This window comes from Phascolarctos cinereus, unplaced genomic scaffold (assembly GCF_003287225.1).
Source record: "Phascolarctos cinereus isolate Bilbo 61053 unplaced genomic scaffold, phaCin_HiC Scaffold_8;HRSCAF=390, whole genome shotgun sequence".
NCBI lineage: Eukaryota > Metazoa > Chordata > Mammalia > Diprotodontia > Phascolarctidae > Phascolarctos > Phascolarctos cinereus.
In genome coordinates this window covers 4,713,657-4,733,051 of record NW_027556291.1, presented here as the reverse complement: position 1 = coordinate 4,733,051, position 19,395 = coordinate 4,713,657, and the positions used below count along the sequence as shown (strand labels likewise).

The 19,395-nt window shown below is 48.5% G+C and overlaps 1 protein-coding gene across 1 annotated transcript in view; it reads right to left on the bottom strand.

Moving 5' to 3' along the window:
- Positions 1–10,910, bottom strand: part of LOC110203442 (uncharacterized) — a 28,988-nt gene extending 18,078 nt beyond the window's left edge. The window contains exons 1-3 of the mRNA XM_078147906.1: positions 10,667–10,910; positions 7,202–7,441; positions 500–561 (exon numbers count right to left, since the gene is read on the bottom strand). Coding sequence (XP_078004032.1) covers positions 500–561; positions 7,202–7,280 — 141 coding nt within the window. The 5' untranslated portion in view covers positions 7,281–7,441; positions 10,667–10,910. The remainder of the gene's footprint in view (positions 1–499; positions 562–7,201; positions 7,442–10,666) is intronic.
- Between the last annotated feature and the right edge of the window lie 8,485 nt (positions 10,911–19,395).

The window sequence follows — 19,395 nt, the reverse complement described above, 5'->3', positions numbered from 1 at the left end:
GTCTTCCTCTTTTACAAATTTGCTGAATGACATCAGACATCAGCCACCCCACCTCCCTTCAGGGTACCCCTGCTGCTTCACAGATAACTAAAATAAGACTAATAATCCCTGCCGTGTGTCCCTGTGGCCCTGCCTCCCTTCTCCCAGGTACATTTCGAGGGTTAAAGGGAACTGTTCAACAAACATTTATTCAGGGCCTTGTATGTCCAAGGCATTGGAGAAGCCTTCCACTGGGGGATGACATATACTGTTGCTGCCCTCAGGGCTTAGGATGGAACTGACTGGTATACAGATAAGCATGATACAAGATAGAGTTACACAGGATGCACAAGGGAAAGCGAGGGAGGTGGGAGCAATCTTGTCCCCATGAGGAAGGGGGAGAATTATGTGACAAGAAGCAGAGGGGGATGAAAGGGCCTCCCAGAGGGCAGAATGGCCTGAGGGAAGGCAATGGGTCTTAGCCCCTTGGCTTGGAAGGACAAGGGGAACCCCAACTTACCTGGAGGCCAACCACTGCCTGGCTTCTTCTGTTGCTTTTCAGAAGCCGGGCTGCAGGTGGAGCTAGGCGAGGAGAAAGGTCCAGTGAGACCACACCTCTAGTGGTGCTTCTCTTACCCAAGAGAACAGAAATTGCCCTCCCTGCCCCCCCATCCCCTTTTCCAGCCCTTTATCTCCTTACATGCAATTGATGGGAGTAAACCCGTCCCTCTTCTACTCAAAGATTTACCCACCTCTTTCTTACCCTAATACAGCTTTCAAGGCCCTCCAAAATCTGGTATCTCAAAATCCCTTTCGAGCCTTCTCCTGTATTACACCCCATCACACACTCTATGCTCAGGCCAAAATGCATGGCTCGCTGTACTCTCAAGCCCACTCCAACAAGCTCCTCATCCTCCCATGTCCTGGCCCTTTGTCCAGCTGGAATGTTCTTCCCCCTCTTTCCTTTTTTTTTTTTTAATTATTATTATCTTTTTAAATTTTTAGGCAATTGGGGTTAAGTGACTTGCCCACGGTCACACAGCTAGTAAGTGTCAAGTGTTTGGTCTGAGGACGGATTCCCCTCTTTCCTACTGACTTACTTCCCACCGTTTAAAGCACAATTTCGATAAAACACTATCTTCCCAAAATTCTGCCTGGCTTCACCAGCAGGGGGCGAACCACATCCCTGTCAGTTGACACAATGCTTCAATTACCTGGATTTAATAGGCGTGTCATGTAATGGTAGGTTCTCTGTTTGTGTTGCTAATTAGACTGTCACCTCTCTGAGGGAAGAGACTGAGTTTGGGACTGGGAGAGGCGGTGAGTAGACCGTCCTCCTGCTGAGTTGTCCTGACTACCTCTAACTGGACCAAGGCCATGGTTCACATAATAATAACAGTGCACACATACATTATCTCCTTCGATTCTCACAACAGCCAGGTGAGGTATGTGCTGTTATTGTCCCATTTTATAGAAAAGTAACTTAAGGCAGACAGAGGTGAAGGGACTGGCCCAGGGTCATCCAGGTACTGTTTGGGGCAGGATTTGAATTTAGGCTTTCCTGACTGCAGGCATCTATCCACTGTGCCATCTAGGTGGAAACTCAGCCCATATTATCTAGCTTGTCCTCAGTCACGTATCACATGCTATCCAGCCATGCAGCAGGCCTCAACCTGTCCTCTATCTACCTCCTATACTTGCTCTGGGAACAGTGGCCAGGTCACTCCCACCATCAAAACATCTCTCCCTGGCTTCTGCTGTAAGCTCAGTGGAGGGAGCGCGCACACACGCACGCACACACATGCACGCACACACACGCGCACACGCACACGCACGCACGCGCACACACACACGCACGCGCGCACACACGCACACACATGCACACGCACGCACACTCGCACGCACACGCACACACGCACGCACACACACACATGCACGCACACACACACACGCACACACACACACAACCTCACTTTGTTTCTGGCACATAGGAGGTGCTCAGTCAATGCTTCTTGGTTGTTGATCTAAACTTTGCACATAAGAGATGTTTAATAAACATTCACTAAATGAATGAATGAATGCGTGTACTCAGGAAGACCAGTCTAACCTGGGAAACTGGGAATCACTGAGACCACATAATCTTTTTAAAGTTCAACTTTATTCTTTCAGTTAACAAGCATTTACTTTTTCTCCACCCCTACTGAAAAGCTGAAAAAATCTGGGGAACCTCTGGCCCCAGGAAGCTTGGGGTTTGTGGGGTAAATGAGAGTCATCAGGGTATACACCCCACCAGTAGGTCACCAGCACCTTGAGAGGCAGGCCTGCATCTTGTCTATCTCTGCCTCCCCAGCATCATACCTTACACATAGTAGGCACCTAAGAAATGCTTGAACTGAAATGGACTTGTTGACTAAAGATGGATTTTTGTGGCCATTATAGGGAGAACTGTGATCGATTTACCCACAAGCGAGCAGCTGTGAAAGTGTCTCTTTCTGGGATACTCTCCTGGGACCTGCAGACTGACCTTCTTATCTGGAGAGACCTTAGGCTTAGCAGAAGATCCACTTGCCACTTGCCCTGTCCAACCATGTCTGAGTGGGTCCGGGTCCACAGTCTTCTAGCTCTGAGAGATGTTGTCCACGAACCTTTGTCTTGCACTCTCCGGAATCAGCCCTTAAACACACTAGCTGGGCACGTTTCAGAGATCTCTTTGTCATCCCCCCCCCATCTGTAACCAGGCCCTGCTGTTCCTGGAAGGCTCCCATTCCCCTTCCACTCTTCACCAGTTGCTAGCTTATGTCAAGTTCAAGGTCTAGTCCAAATGCCGGCTACTCAGGAAGCCTTCCTGGATCCCCATCTTGTTGGTTCTTCCTCCGCACCAGCTTTCACACAAGGCCCCATCTCCCCATTCACACAGCCACCACCCGGCGGCAAGCTGTAGCACGGACTATGGCCACAGCCTGCTGCTTGGCTCCCCCAGTCTCAAGTCTCTCCCCTTTGGTTCATCCTTAACTCAACTGTCAAAGTGATCCTCCTAAAGTCTGACCACATCACTCCCCTGCTCAGTGAACTCCAATGGCTCCCTATTACCCCATGATCAAAGAGAAAATCCTCTGTTTGGCACTCACAAACCGGGCCTCCTCCCACCTTCCCAGCCTTCTCATACCCTTCCTTTCCATTACACTCTCCACAGGGCAGTGACATTGGTCTCTGGTATCTCTGTTGCTCCATCTCTCTAGCCTCCCAGATGCTCTCCCCCTTCACCCTTGGTCTCCGGGCTTCTTTCAAGCCTTAGCTCACGTCCCACATTCTGCTGGGAGAAGCCCTTCCCAGTCCTCCTTAATCCAAGCCTTTCCTCAGAGATTCCCTCCCATTTGGCCTCTTGAGAGCTGTATGTAATTCTGATGATTGAGCTTGGCCCCAGGGATCAGAAGATGCACCTCCCTCCCTTCTCTGCTGATGGGGGGGCTCTGGGTGTGCAGCAATGCAGACATTGTCAGACTTAGCTGATGTGGCAGTCAGTTTTGCTAAACTGTCTTTCCTTTTTTTATATTCATCTTTTGTTGCAAGAGAGAGCTTTCAGGGTAGGGGAAAGGGAGCAATATATCTGGAAGTGAGGATATGTAAAACAAAAGGTATGATACAAACTGAGAAAAAGAATAACTCACCGACTGTTGCAGAGAGAGCTCTGTGCTGTCACTCAGAGAGGCCTGCCCGGGGGGCTGGGTGCTCCGTGGATGCCAAGGCTGTCCCTCTGTCCCCCACCCCACACTGCCTCTCTCAGATGCTCTGCTCATTTGTGTTACTTACATAGCTTTGGGTCCGTTCTAGATTGCATGCTCTCTGAATGCAGGCACCATGTCTTCCTTATTTTTGTATCTTCTCAAGAACTAATTCATTTCAACAAACATTTCTGCAACACTTACTAGGTGCCAGGCATAGTCCTAGGTCTTAAGCAGAACAGGCCCTGTCCCCAAGAAGCTTACTTTCTACTGGGGGGGTACACCACCTACAGGCAATATAAGATAACTTGAGAAAGGAAAAAGTACCTACACCTGGGGGAGAGGCAGCACCTGAGAAGAGCTCTGAAGGAAGCTGGGGATCTTAAGGGCTGAGCAGGGAGGGCATTCTGGACAGGAGGGATGGTCTGTGCAAAGGGATGGCCCAATTGGTTGAAATGCAGAGTACAGAAAGTAACATGAATTCAGTCTGGAAAGGTAAGGGGGAGTCAGACTGCAGAGGGCTTTAGATACCAGGCTGAAGGGTTTGTAGATTATCCTGTAAACAAGAGGGAGCCATTGAGCAGGGACATGACACTGAGAAAACCACCTAAGCCAGGGCTGTGGCCTTGAGGCCACGTGTGGCCTGCTAGGTCCTCGGGTACGGCCCTTTGACTGAGCCTAGCTTTTATAGAACAAATCCTTTTATGAAGGGGATTTGTTCTGTGATGTTTAGAGTCAGTCAAAAGGCTGAGGACCTAGAGGGCCACACATGGCCTTGAGGCCACAGGTTCCCCAGCCCTGAATCACCCAACACAGTGACCACAAGTCATAGCACAGGCTACATCCCACATCCTGGTCCTCTGTCTCTCCAGTGAAAGGAAGAACAGGAACATTATTTTGGCAGCTATGTATATAAGGATGGATTGGAAAGAAAAAAGATTGGACAAAGGGAGCCAGTTAGCCCAGATGTGATATAATGAGAGCCTGTGCAAGGGTAGGAGCTCCATAATAAGAAAGGCATGATTAAATGCGAGAGACATTGTGGTGGTTAAATCCACAAGACTCGAAGTGACTAGGCATTGGGGAGGGCAGGGGTCGGGGGGAGGACTCTGAGTGACTAGAAAACTGCTGGTGCCTTCAACAGAAATGGGGAAGTTTAAGGGGGGCACGGTGAGGGTGGGAGTGAGATGAGGAGTTCCACATTGGACATGCTGACTTTGAAATGTCTACAGGAAGTACAAATGGAGATGATGAACATTTGTTGTGGTCGTCACAGGATGGTAATTTAAAAGAGTGATCGAGGCTGAATTTATAGATCTGAGAATCTCTGGCATAGAGACAACGAAATGACCAAGAGAGTGTGAGAGAAAGAGTGTGTGTTAGAGAGAGAGAGAAGAAAGGTGCAGGGAAGAGATGGATGATGATTCAGCAAAGGAGACTTCAGAAAGAATGGTCGTACCCGTAGGAAAAGACCAGGAGAGAGTACTGTCACAGACGTGAAGGGAGGAGGCGAGGGTGGTGGCCAGTGCCCAAAGCCACAGAGAGGAATGAAGAAGGACCATTTGTTTCAGCAGTTTCAGTGCAAGGGTCAGAAACCATATTGAAAGAAGTTGAAACCCAAGAGGTAAGGAAGTGGGGGCAATGAATATAGCCAACTCTTTCTAGGAGTTTGGCCACAAATGGCCAAAGAGCTATCAGATGGTAGGTTAAAGGGATGGAGGGAGAAAGGGAAGATGTTGAAGGATGAAGGAGATATTGTAGGCTAAAGGGAAAGCGCTAGAGAGTAAGGAGGATTGAGGACGAGAGAATGGGTACAATCCAGGGGTAAAGCTCTGGGAGGAAATGGAAGGGGATGGAATCTAAGCGGAAGTAGAGCGAGCAACTCTCACAAGAAGGACCACCTCTTCCTCCAAGATCAGAGCAAAAGAGGAGAGAATGGGGGGATGCTCAAAAGGGGTGTTGAGGGATGGAGTGTGTGGCAAGAGGGAAAACAGAGCACAAGCCCTCGATTTTTTTCCAGTAGAGTAGGAACTGAGGTCCTCAGTGGTGAAGAATTGGTAGTGGGCCTTCAAAGAGAAGGCATTATGGGAAGTATCTCAGGCATTCAGGCAAGAGTCAAAGGACTGTTGTGCAGCAATGAATGCCCAACTGAGATTCGAGAGAACAAACCTGTGGTGGGTGCAATAAGTCAGGGCTGGGTTTGGTACATCATGAACGGTGATGGGACCAGGAGACGAACTGGTCTGGCTGAGGCTGGGAAAGAGAGACAGGGAATGGAGGGTGAAGAAGAGTAAATGGTCAGAATGAAGACAAATAATGGATGTAGGAGAAATGAGGTAGAGAAAGAGATGGAAGAATAGAACATTATGATCAGAGAGCGAAATTTCAGAACTGAAGATTCTGGGGGCACAGACAGCACCGGGCAAAGGGATGAGACAGAAAATGTGACTGTACCTTCAAGCTTAGCCCAGCACCTGTATATAGTAGGCACTTAGTAAATTCTTGTTGACTGACTGACTGACTGATTGTGGGCAGCTGAAGTGGAATGAAGATAGAGTTCATGGGATTGATGAACTGGGAAGCCAGAGTATCAAAGGGGGCATCAAGGAGTGCCAGTGTATGAGGGCAGGGGCTGGGACAGAGAAGACCCCATGAGAACAGAGGGAAGTTGGCCTGGAAGCCAGCTGATGCCAATGACCAGGGTCAGTACTGAATGAGACAGATGGATGGAGTGAACCTCAAAGGAGAGGCAAGGAATGTAATAATAACAATAACAATAACCATAGCTAACATTTCTGTAGCGCTCACTACTGTGCTAAGCACTTCACAAACATCTCATTTGGCCTCACAGCCAACCTGGGAGATAGGTGCTGCCATTATCTCCATTTTAAAGATGGAGAAAGAGAGGCAAAAAGAGGTTAAATGACTTGTTCAGGGTCATACAGTTAGTAAGTGTCTGAGGCTGGATTTGAACTCGGGTCTTCCTGACTCCAGGCCCAGAGCTCACACCACCTAGTTGCCACAATATGTCTATTTCTCACAGTCCCCAGTGTACTGAGAATGTAGCCAAAGATGCAGTGTTCCTGGGAGAAGAGCCAGCCAGCTGAGCACAAGGCAACAGTACTCGGGGAAGTGGTACTGGTTTCCATGGCTGCTCACTCCAAATGCAACAAAGCTACCACCATTACCACTACTACAACTGATGCCCTGGGGCTCAGGATATCCTCTCCATGGCTCTTGAGAGCTCTCCATCACCAGGGGAGCTCAGGTCTTCCTGGCTTTGAGGCCAGCTCTCTATCTCTATCCATTTCTAAAATGCCCACTCCATACTAGACACTGGGCCTATAAAGAGAAACCGTGACAGGCCCCTGCTGGCAAGTGAAGGCTTAGGAAGCATTGTTCTGTGTCCCAGCTCACAGCATTCACTCTGGCAGCACCTGCTCCTACCACATCTAGCATTGCCCATCTGAAGAAAATGCAGTATACACAAACACACTCACCATGCCCATGCTTTAGGAGACAATTCTTCCCTTTATCCAAGGAGTCACTGCAGGGTTTCTTTAAATGTCGAGCTCCCATGATGCACTGGAAATTGAGCTCCACTTACAAAAACCTGACTTGGCACAGCTTTTCCCAAACACTATTTAGGAAACAGATATTCAAGTTCTGGAGAAGCTAACAGCCAAGGAAGACAACAGCTCAGGGCTGGGTTGGTTTGTAGTGACTTGGGGATGTCAGATCTGTAATATGAAAAACAAAAATTCCCTTCAAAAACCATTTATTGGAGGCAAGGATAATCCATCATTAGGAAAACAATCAATACAAATAATCATATTGAAAAGCAAAACATCCAAAATTACATGATCATCTCAATAGATGCAGAAAAAGCCTTGGAAAAAGCACAACGTCTTTATGCTAAAAACCCTACAAAGTACAGGCATAGAAGCATTTTTAACATCATAAGAAGCTTCCATCTAAAATCAAAAGCAAGTATCATATGCAATACATAATAAACATGAGAGTGAGGCAAGGATGCCCATTCTCCCTGCTAGACAGTTCTAGAAATATTAGCAACAGCAATAAGAGAAGAGAAAGAAATAAAAGGTATAAAGAGAGGCAAAGAGGAAATAGAACTATCTTTGTTTGCTGAGATGATGCTTTAGGTGACCTTGCACAGCCCCTCCCTCACTCAAATCCAAGTCAATTGCAAGCCATGTGTCATCGTCTCCCTGATGTCATGGTCCTCTTCGGGAACGAAAGACAAACACAACCTGTGAGTAGTCCAAGCTGCCTGAATAGGGACCCAGCTAGCCAGTTCCAGTTGGGTAACTCAGCTCTTCTCCCCTCTCCTTCTCCCTCTCTCCCCTCCCCCTTCCTCTCCCCTGTGGGGTTTACTGGCTAGATTTCTTTCTCAAAGACCAGGCTTTAAACCCAATTCATTCTAGAGCTCATTGACTGGACTACTATAGTTCCCTGCCCCAACAGCACTTCAAGGTTATTTTTTGGGCCAGCCTGGCTAGAGTGAATGTAAATAATAATTATTTCTCTTTTGGCCAGCAACCCTGAGGGTCTTCCCCTCCCAGTTTGATTTTTTTTTTTTTTATTAAAGTGACCATCTCTTAACTCACTTCTTAAAAAGGCCTATTCACTGAATGGGGTTACCTCACCCGAAGTGAGAACCTGAAAAGATCTTTTGCTTAAAAGGGCCACGGTCTCCCATTGCATCCTGGGCCATCTCCAGTTGTCCTGATCTATATCTGGCCACTGGACCAGAATCTGGCTCAGGAGGAGAAAGTGAGGCTGGTGACCTTGCACAGCCCTCCCTCACTCAAAACAAGGTCAATTGCAAGTCATGTCATCATCTCCCTGATGTCATGGTCCTCTTAGAGAAGGAAGGACAAACACAACAACAATGATGCTTTAGCTGGAAAATCCTAGGTAATCAACAAAGATACTAAAAGGAACAATTAATAGCTTCAGCAGAGTTGCAGGCTAAAAAAAATCCTCAAAAATTAAAAAAAAATTAAAAACGACTTATCAGGAGCTTGGTGGAGGAGCACCAGGAAATACAAAGTGTAGATAAGACGGGTCCTGCCAGTAAGGAGCTTTCCACCTAGTAGGGGGATCAGACCACAATCTTCAATGAATCAAATAACTGTATGAAATGATATTCTATGAGAAATGCCTTAGAGACTTACAAAACACAAAGAACTGAGGGAGGTCTGAGGGAAAGGTCATTACTGAGCTGAGGGATAAGGGAAAACTTCCTGGAGGAGGAGGCATTTGAGTTGGACTTTAAAGGATTGATAGGAACTCAGGAGGGAAAAAGAGAACATTTTAGGTATAGGGAACAGTGTGAGCAAAGTCCTGGAGGTGGGAGAACATGGGAGAGGGTGAAGTTGACTGGTTTGTACATAAAGGAAAGTAACATGAGACAACACGAGAAAAAAATAGAACAGCACGAGACTGGAGGGTAGTAGGGAACCGCTGAAGATTTCTGAGCAGAGGAATGCTGTGACCAGATTGGGGGAAAGGACCTGCCCAAGGTCACACAGCTGGAGGCTAGACTCTGAACTAGAATTCTCTTTGCTGCTTCCTTCCCTCTCCATCTCAGGCTTATCCCTCCAGGGCCTAGGTTTCAGGCTTCTTTATATTCCCCACCCCAACCCCAACCCTCCACATACTGGAGGCTAAATAGATATGGGTAAGAAAGATCACTCTGACAATGGTTCAAGGACAGATTAGGGGACAGATGGTAGAGCTAACTCAATTTCAAATTGTATTAAGGGAGTCCTGAACGAGGAAGGTAATAGTCCTGCTGTATTCTGCTTTTAGCCGACTACAGTTGGAGTACTGAGTTCAGTTCTGGGCTCTGCTAGCAAAGCCCTCTGCAGACAACAGTACTCGATAACTGTTCTTTGAACTGAAGTTCCTGCCTTATTTCTAGCCCGTGAGCTCTCCAGGACAAATGGGTCTTGTTCATTTCTGTCTCTTACACACGTGGCTCCAGTGTCCAGTAAAGGCCTTGTGGTGTACAGGAAACCCTAAATAAATGCCTTTCTGAATTACGTTGGTGCCTTTAGTCATTTAGTGAGTAAGGTCTTATTTACTCCTATCTGTGCCCCCCCCCAACAGAATAGGGACTTAAGAGATATTTGGTGATTAACGACTATACCCAGGTAATTAGCATCCAGTATGTGGAGGATGGGGGGGGGGGAGAATACAAAGAAGACTCAAATCTAGGCCCCAGAGGGATAAGGCTGAGGGGGAGGGGAGGGAAACAGCAGAGAGAATTCTAGTTCAGGCTCTGGCCTCTAGCTGTGTGGCCTTGGGGCAGGTCCCTTGCCCTCTCTGGGTCTCAGTTCCCCTACTGATACAATGAAGAGTTTGGCCTGTTTTATTTTTAAAGTGTTTCCAAGATTCTGACATTGTAAGTTACCCAATGAAAAGTCCGTGGCTGGCTCTGCCACTCTTGTGACCTTGGCGAAGGTGACCTTTGTGAACTTTCCATCTTTGGGCCTTGTATGAGAGAGGGATGATTAGACTAGAAGATCTTTAAGCAACCTTTTTGCTTTGAGATCCTATGAATTTATAGCTTTTAGGGGACGTTCAAGAAATCAGAGACGGCTTCCTGGAGGACGGGGCAGCTGAGTTAGGGCCTTTAAGGGTAGGAAGACAGCTAGGGTTTAAGCAGTGAGAAGACTAGAGGGTGGGCCTTAGGGAGATGGCGCTGACCCAGGTGCTGAGCCGGACCCAAGGGAAGAGTGTGCGCAGGCGCAAAAACAATAGTGGTTGGGGCTGAAGGGCGCCGGAGCTGGCGCAGGCGCAGGGGCCAATGGTCCCCGGAGGGGGCGCCATGGAGGCGAACAGAGGCCTTAACTGCAGACTCGGCCGGGCCCCAAGCTCGGGGATTCCACCCCCACCCGCCAAAGCCCCCCAGGGACCGCACTCACTCACTCACTCACTTTCCCCTGCTCTGGAAGGCGACTGCGTGTGCAGGAGGACCTGCAGGCAGGCCCCGGGCTGGGCCCTCGCAGCCGCTGCCTGCGCCGCGCATCCGGCAGCTGTTCTAAGCAGCCCGGAGGTCCGCGGGCCACCGGCCACCAGGGTTGGCTGCGCGCCTCGCGTTGCATAGCAACGGGGGCAGGGCGGGCCGGGAGCGGGATGGGGGGGCGAAGAGGTGGAGAGGAGGTAGAGAGTAAGAAAGAGTGTGAGCTGGTGGAGGGAAAGGAAGGGGGGGCAGGGAGCAGAGAGGAGGGAGGAGGAAAGAAGGGATCCACGAGGAGGAAAAAGGGCTGGCTTAGAAAGGAGGGGGAGAGGGCCGGGAAAGAGGCCAGATGAGTTTAAAACTACATCTCACAACACACACACACACAAAAAGCCTCTCCGAGCCCTGATTTCTCTCATTAAACCCACCATCCTCAGGCACCCAGGTTCCTGCAGAGTCATTTAGGCCTTCTTTTTCTCCCCAACCCCCTTTCCCTTTCCTTGGAAATCTCTTACTCCAAGGTCTCTCCCCTCCCCCTGCCCTCGCCCCCGAATCCCCAGAGCCCAGCCCAGGCCCACTCAAACAGAAGTTGGGTAGAAGAGAAGCAGAGAATTTGGAGCTGGAAAGGTCCTAGGCACATAAGAGACCTCAGATTCCATCTAGTCCAACTCATACTGGAACAATTGTTCTCTGTCCATTCAGCATCCCCAATGGAGATCCTTCATTTGAAGACTTCAAGGCCCAGGGACCTTGGTACCTTTCAAGGAAGCCATTCCCTTGGGGATGGTGCTCATTGGTAGGAAGTTTTTCCTGACCCCAACTCCAAATCTGCCCCTCTTCACATTCCACTCACTGATGCTGGCTCAGCCCTCTGGGATCAATCAGAAAAAGTCTAATCCCTCTTCTGTCTCACAGCTGTCTTCAGTGGTTGAAGGGCACTCACCTTCCCCCTTCAGTCTTCTCTTCTCCAGGCCAAAACATCCCCATTTACTGCTAGATCCTCATGTGGCCTTAGGCTGAGGTGTCCTTCACCCTCCTCCAGAAACTCCAACTTCTCAATGTCCTTCTTCTGAACACAATACTCTCAGTATCTTCTAACAAAGGGCAGAGTGTGGTGGAACCTCTCTGTCTCATTCTGCACACCAGGCCTGTCAATGCAACCTACATCAAATGAGCTCTTTGGGGTTACCATATCACACTGTTACCTCATGCTGGGTTTGCAGTATACTAACATGCCCAGGCCTTTGTCAGACACACGATTAGGGAGGTAGAACAGTTTGGCAGAAACAGCACTGACGAGTCAGAGATGTGGGGTTCCCTCCTACCTCTTAAATTTACTGCGTTGAGAATACGGTCAACTCATAACCTCCCTGGCTCTCAGTTTCCTCATCTGTAAAATGACAGGTTGCATTAGGTGGCTTCTGAGGTCAGCTCAAGATCTATGACTATTTTGCACTTGTGAAGATAGAGACTACGTCATCCAAGCCTTTCACTTGACAAATAAGGAAACTGAGGCCTAGAGAGGGGACATGATGTTTCCAGAACAGAAGAGATGTGACCAATAAGAGTTCCGCTGAAAAAGGTTTGCACGTCTTTACAGACTGGAAACTTAAGCTGAGTCAACAGCATGATTTGGCAGAGTCATATCTGGCACTGGCACTCAGGGCTCTCCGGAATCTGAAATTCAGCACTGCTTCTCAGCCTGTACTATCACCAGACTGATCTTCTGGAAGCCTAGCTCGACGATCATCTTTCCTGATTCAGAACCAAACTTGAGCAGCTCCTAAGCTCCTAAGACAAAGTCCAAAGCCTTTGGGCAGACATTCACAGCGTAGCACTAATGTCAAATGCCAACCCCAGCTCTGAATCTTGGAGCTCAAGAGGGCCTCTCCATTGGATCCAAGTTACACGATGTGAGTACTTGTTCTCCCGTGAAATGGGCTCGTAAGCTCCTTGAGAGCAGACTTGGCATCATGACTCTGTATCTGGCACCAAGCACAGGGCCTGGCAGCCAGAAAGCAGTGAATACATGTTTGCTGAATGAGCAGAGGAATGAGCCAACTAAGGGATGCTGGCCAGAAGCCGAGCAGATCAGGCTGGAAAGGGGGAAAGAGCCCACTGAATGGAAAACGGGGAAATTTGTAGAACTGGAAGATGACCGTAGACATTAGGTAGGTCAATTCCTCCTCGTTTTTCAGAGAAGAAAGCCAAGTCACGTCCAGCTCTTTGTGACAGCACACCAGTACCATCCATGGGGTTTTCTTGGCAAGGACATTGGAGTATTTGCCATTTCCTTCTGCAGAGCCAAACAGAGGTTAAGTGACTGTCTGAGGACAGATTTGAACTCAGGTCTTCCTTACTCTCAGCCTAGTGCTCTATCCACTGAGCCATCTAGCTGCCTCAAATGTAATTTCTCAATTATGTGCAAACAAAATCTTTTTAACATTTGTTTTTCTTTTTTTAATTTTGCATTCCAAATTCCCTTCCTACCTCCTCATCCCTCTCCTTGAGAAGGCAAGCAATTTGATAGAGACTGTACATGTGCAGTCAGGCAAAACATTTCCACAGTTGCCATGTTACAAAAACAACAACAACAACAACAGAGCCAGTCTGTTAAAAAAATCTACCAGTAGTAGAGTTGATGGAGTGGATGTGAGCATTTTTTGGCTAGCTCTCCCAATATGCTCCTCTGAATTCCAAGTGGGAAAACCAACAAAAAGTCACAGTGAGCCATTTTTCCAGCCCAAGGCAGCTTAAGAGGACAGAGAGCTCTGAAGACACATCTGTGGGCCTTGGAAGTGGCACCAGGAGTGCCCAGCAACGAGGGATGGTAAGGGGCCTGAACACCTGATCAGAAAGAGATTCTAATAGAGTGGTGGATCAGTGGAATAGGTTAAGTATGCAAGACACATTAGACAATAACTATAGTCATCTACTGTTTGATAAGCCCAAAGACCCCAACTTCTGGGATAAGAAGTCATTATTTGACCAAAAACTGCTGGGAAAACTGGAAAAGAATATGGCAGAAACTAGACACAGACCAAAATCTTATGCCATAGATGAAAATACTAAGTACTTTACAATTATTATCACATTGGATCCTCACAACAACCCTGAGAGGGAGGGGCTGTTATGATCTCTTTACAGATGAGGAAACTGAGGCACAGAGGTTATATGACTTGTCCAGGGTCACACGGCCAATAAGTGTCTGAGGTTGAATTTGAACTCAGGTCTTCCTGTCTCCAGGCCCAGTGCTGTCTCCACTGCATTCCTGTAGCTGCTTCATTGGGCTCGAAAACTATGACCTTAAGATGGTGGAGGGGATGCTCTCTAAGCGGCCTTATTGCTCTACAATTCTGTTTTAGCAGACCCGAGGTTTCATCGGTAAAGGAAACTCCCTCCACACAGACAACTGCTGGGCAACGTGTAGTCCTAGAGAACTGATTGTTAAGTGAGTGCTCAGGATCATAAGGCTAGCATGGGTTAGGGGAGGGACTGGAACCCAGGCTCCCCTGACTCAAGGCCAGCTTTATATGTTCTGCCACTTTCTTGGATAAGTGACCTTGGACAAGTCACTCACTCCAAGCCTGTTTTCTCATCTGTAAAATGAGAGGATTGTAAAGCAATTGAAACTGAATGTGGCGAATTTATAGTGACCAGGCTTAGCTCCAAAGAAGACATATGAGAAGCCACCTCTGGCTCCCCAGATCCTTTGACGAGGTGGAGCTCCACTGGTGTGGAACATTGCATATAAAGTCAGACTTTAGGGTTGATTGGTTTTCCTGAACTTTTCATTCTTGATTCTAAGGGCTGGCCCCCTCGGGAGGGACGCAGGTGAAATGGAGGCAGTATAAAGACAATAGGAAGCAATAAAAAAAAAATATACATCATTTTAACGATCTCTAAACACCCCTCTTTGAAGGCAGATGCGGCCCCTTTGTCTGCTCAGCACCAACAGCCAGGAGGCTCGCAGTGGCTGGGCCCAGCAGGGGGCGCTAAGTCACCGCAGAGCAATGAAATTGAGGCAGGAAGTGGGCGGAGAGAGCAGCCGAGCTCCCTGCGTGTACTTCCGGTGCTGTTCTAGGCAGCTTGGAGGACTTTTCGCCTCGGTGGTGTGACGGCTGGGCCTCTCGTTTTCATTGAGTTGAGGAAGGGATTGGGGGAGGGGAACGAGCAAGATCGTGGCCTTGGGAACGCCTGCGGCTGTCTTTCTGGGAGTTGAGAGGTTCTCCCTGCAGCCTGGCACCCCCATTCCTCACTAGTATTTTGTGGAAGCAGGAAGGAAAGTGTACCTAGATGGAGTCCAAAGTGCTGGGTTCAAACGCTGCTCTGCTCATTGCTGCCCATGTAACCTTGGGCACGCCATTTCACTTTTGGGGGACTCAGTTTCCCCCAATATACAATATGGGATTTGGACTAGATGACTTCCAAATTCTATTGAAACTCCAAGTGCATGATCCTTCCAAATCATCCCCCTCAACGCGGGGAATTTCAGGCAACTTGGAAGTAGAAAGAAGACCTTGGAGACTGACTAGCCCCAGAATCCAAGGCCCACAGGGGCGCCGCCGTTTACCTGCATGATCTGAAAGAGATTCCCCCACCCCCAACAAGCAATCACCCATCATCACCTTGAAAACGTCTGGAGGCAGCCCACACACAACTGCCATTCAGGGACTGTTCTAGTTGGGAGGAGGCTTTTCCTGACCTCTATTGCCTCTTGGGTAATTCTCTCCCTTTTGCTCCTCACTCAGCTCTCCCAGGCTAAGCCGAACAAGTCTATCATCTTCCCCACAAGGCTCTTCAGATACTGAGGCAGCTTTGGCATGCTTTGCTTTCTCATGCGAAATGACCCTCTTTCTAGGAATCCTCATAGGTGTGATTCCCATGTGGGTCAGAGGCTAAGCTGGAGGAAGACAAGAAGGGAATGAGAGAGGGGCAGATGACAGAGTGGAATATGGAAGGAGGGGAACCAGAGAGGGAAGAGACAGGCAAAAGCTAGAGACCAAGATGGTGACAAAGGGGAGAGCAAGGAGAAAAGGAAACCATTAGCAGAAGGGCAAACCCGGGGAGGCTGAGTGAGGGAAAAAAGAGACACACCGGAGACAGAGAAGAGGAGCAAGAAAGGAGCAAGCCAGAGAAACAGAGCAAGAAAGTGAAGGGCAAGAGGGCTGAGGACACACAGTGATCTTCTCCCTAGCTTTGTCCTGTGCCTCCCCCTAACTGTGGGACTGAGCCTTCTCAGCCTCCTTCCCTGGATCTTCCTCTAGCTTCTTTCTGCCCACTAACCACAGATGGCCCTCAAGGCTCTGTTCTGGGTTCTTTTCTCTCCTTATCCGATTCTCCTTGGTGATCTTATCAATTTTCATGAATTCAATGGTCATCTCTATACAGATGATTCTCAGATCTGTTCATCCAGCCCTAACCTCTCTCCTGACCTCCAGTCTCACAGTACTCTGGATGTGCCCTCGATAACTTTAAACTCAATATGTCTAAAATGGAACTCATTAACCTTCCTAGGTGTCAGCCTCACCTCCTTCCTCCCTTTCTCTCAACCACACTCCTCAGATCCCATCTGTTGCCAAGTCCTGTTCATTCTGCCTTCCCACTGTCTCTCAGATATGCCGCCTTCTCTCCTCTGCCACTTCCATCACAAGGCCCTCCCACCTGGACTGCTGCAAGAGCCTTCTGCTTGTTCCTCCAGCCTGAAGTCTCTCATCACTCCAATCAATTACCCATTGAGCTACCAAAGCGATCTTCCTAAAGTGCACGTCTGACCATGTCACCAGCACCCTACTCAATAAGTCACAATGGCTCCCTATTACCTCCAGGATCAAATATAAAATCCCCCCCTTTTTGTGGCTCTTAAATCCTTGTATAACCTAGCATCTTCCTAATTTGCCGGTCTTTTTAAACTTTACCTCCCTCTACATATTCAATAATCTAAAGAAACTGGTCTCTTGTTTTTCTTCACATGAGAAGCTCCGTCTCCTGAGTCCATGCTTTCTTGCTGGCGCTCCCCTGTGCTTTGGACACCCTTCTGCCTCACCTCTACCTTTTGACCTTCCTGGCTTCCTTCGAGTCTTGGTTAAAAATCTCACTTTCTGCCGAAGCATTCCTTCCCCTGAGATTACTTCCCATTTGCCATATACGTATACAGGACTGAGAAACGATACAACCACAGCCACAACCACAACAACTCTATTTGGACATCACAGTTCACATGCTGTCTCCTCCATTAGACTGTGAGCTCCTTGAGGCCAAGCACTGTATTGTCCCCAGAACTTAGCCCAGGGCCTGGAGCATGGTAAAGGCTTAATGTAGGCTTGTTGACATGTTGAGCAGAGAAGCCAGAGAGGACACAAAGTGTGGCAAAAAAAAAGAGGGGGAAAAAAGCCTGGGGAAGGCAAAGAGAAATGGAGATACCGAGGAGAGGAGACAGTGGGACACGGAGGAAGGAGGATAAAGAGAATCATCATGGCTTTAGAGCTGGGAAGGGGCTCAGAGATTGCCTAATTCTTCCCCTCATCTGACTGTTGAGGAAACTGAGGCCCTGGAAGTCAGGTGCCTTTTACAGGGGCACACAAAAGTATGAGAGGCAGGATGTGAAACCAAGCCTTGCCACTGTGCCATGGGGTGAGAGAGATGCAGGGGTAGAAGAGACAGAGGACAGGTAGGTGAAGAAACGGGGAGGGGAGGAGAGAGAGAGGGAGGGAGAGGGAGAGAGAGAGAGGGAGGGAGGGAGGGAGAGAGAGAGGGAGAGGGAAAGAGAGAGAGAGAGAGAGACAGAAACAGTCAGAGAGAGAGAAACTGAGAGAGTGAGAGAGAGAGAGAGAGAGAGAGAGAGAGAGAGAGAGAGAGAGAGAGAGGGAGAGAGGGAGACAGAAACAGTCAGAGAGAGAGAAACTGAGAGAGAGGGAGGGAGAGAGAGAGGGAGGGAGAGGGAGAGAGACAGAGACAGAGAGAGACAGAGAGAGACAGAGAGAGTGAGGGAGAGACAGAGAGACACAGAGAGAGAGGGTGAGTGTGGCACATGAAAGACTGACAGAGAAAGGAAACAAAGAGAGAGGGAGAAGGAAGGCCTAAATTCAAAACAGGAGTGGGCACCCACACCCACAGGCAGATTGAGAGTGCTGTAGACAGACACAGACACAGGGAGATGCCTTATCAGACCACATCTAACATGCTGGGTTCCATTTGGGTGTCACCTTTTAGTAAGGACATTGATCAGATGGGGAGGGTCAGTAAGAGAGTAAAAAGTCTCAAAACCACGACATCGGAGGATTAATTGAAGGAGGTGCTGGGGAAGAGGGACTTGGCCTACTGAAGACTCTAATGGGGAATCGATCAGTGTTTTCAAATATCTAAAGAGCCATTGCTGGGAAGAGGAATAAAGTGTGTTCTTCTTGACCCTGGAGAACAGAACCAGGAGCTGTGAGTGAAGTCATAGAGACAAATTTAGGCTTGTTGGAAGGAAAAATATCGCAACAAGAAAAAGCACCATAGCATACAAACAGCAGACTGAGCCACCTGGTGAGGTTGGCAGGGTCCCCCTCACTCATGGTCTTCAAGCAAAGACCTCGTTGGGGTCTGCAGATGACCCATAAGGTCCCTTCCACCTCTAAGATGCTGGGACTCAGCTGGGGGCAGAGGGCAGAGAAGGAGGGGTTACACGGCTTCTCAAGGAGATCGTGAAAGACACACTGAAATGGTGATAATGCCACAGTTGGCTTCAGAGTTAAGTGGGCTGCTGGTTCTCCGTGTTGGACCCATGCAGTGGGGACTGTCAGATTCCTATGGCAGAGCAAGATAGGAGGAGGTGGTTTTTATCTGTGGGGCGGGATTCTCCCAATTGGAATGCATTCTCCAAGGGATGGAGGAGACCCTAGGCCACAAGGGGGCTCTAGGAAAGAGAAGTGGGCGGGGCACATGAACTATTTAGACAGGCTGGTTTCCTTGGATAATCTCATCATGCCTGGGAAAATACTGAAAACCATCCACAATCCAATTCAACAAGAATCTATTAAGTGCCTACTATGTGCAAGGCCCTGGGTTAGGTGTTGGGGATGCAGAGAGAAATGAAAAGTCCCTGATCTGTGGTGGGAGGAATGCAAACAGAAAAGAATATAATGAGAATTGAAGTACCAGAAAAAGGCAGCTCATAAGGAAAGGGATCAGTAAAGGCTTCCCTGGAGCTGAGCCTTAAAGGAAGCTTGGAATCTTCAAGGTGGCAACCAGGAGAAAGGGCATTTCAGGTAGGAGCGACAGACAGCCTAGGCAAAGGCACGGAGGTAGGAGATTGAGTGTTGAGGTCAGGGAACAGAGTGCCTGAAGGGCAGGAAAGACAAGCTGAAGAACGTGTTCATTTGTTTTGCTTGAGTGTGAGACTTGTTACAAGGAAGGGCGTCTAGTGGGGGTAGGGACAGAGTCAGTATTTAGTGATAGAGATGAAAAAATATGTGTAAAACAAAGCAAATGTCAGTAAGACACTACATAAGCCCATGGGGAAAAAAATCTACAATATGGGAAATGGAGTTGGAGAGGAGACAAAGAAAGAGGGAGTGATGAAGGTGGACAGGAGAGAGAGAAAGAGGGACGCGGAGAAGGCAGAACGAAAGGTCAGAGTCCGGGAAATGAGGTAGTAAGAGAGAGAGGAGGAGGAACGGCGACCAGAGGGAGTCAGAAAGAGAAAGGCGTCCAGAGAAATGT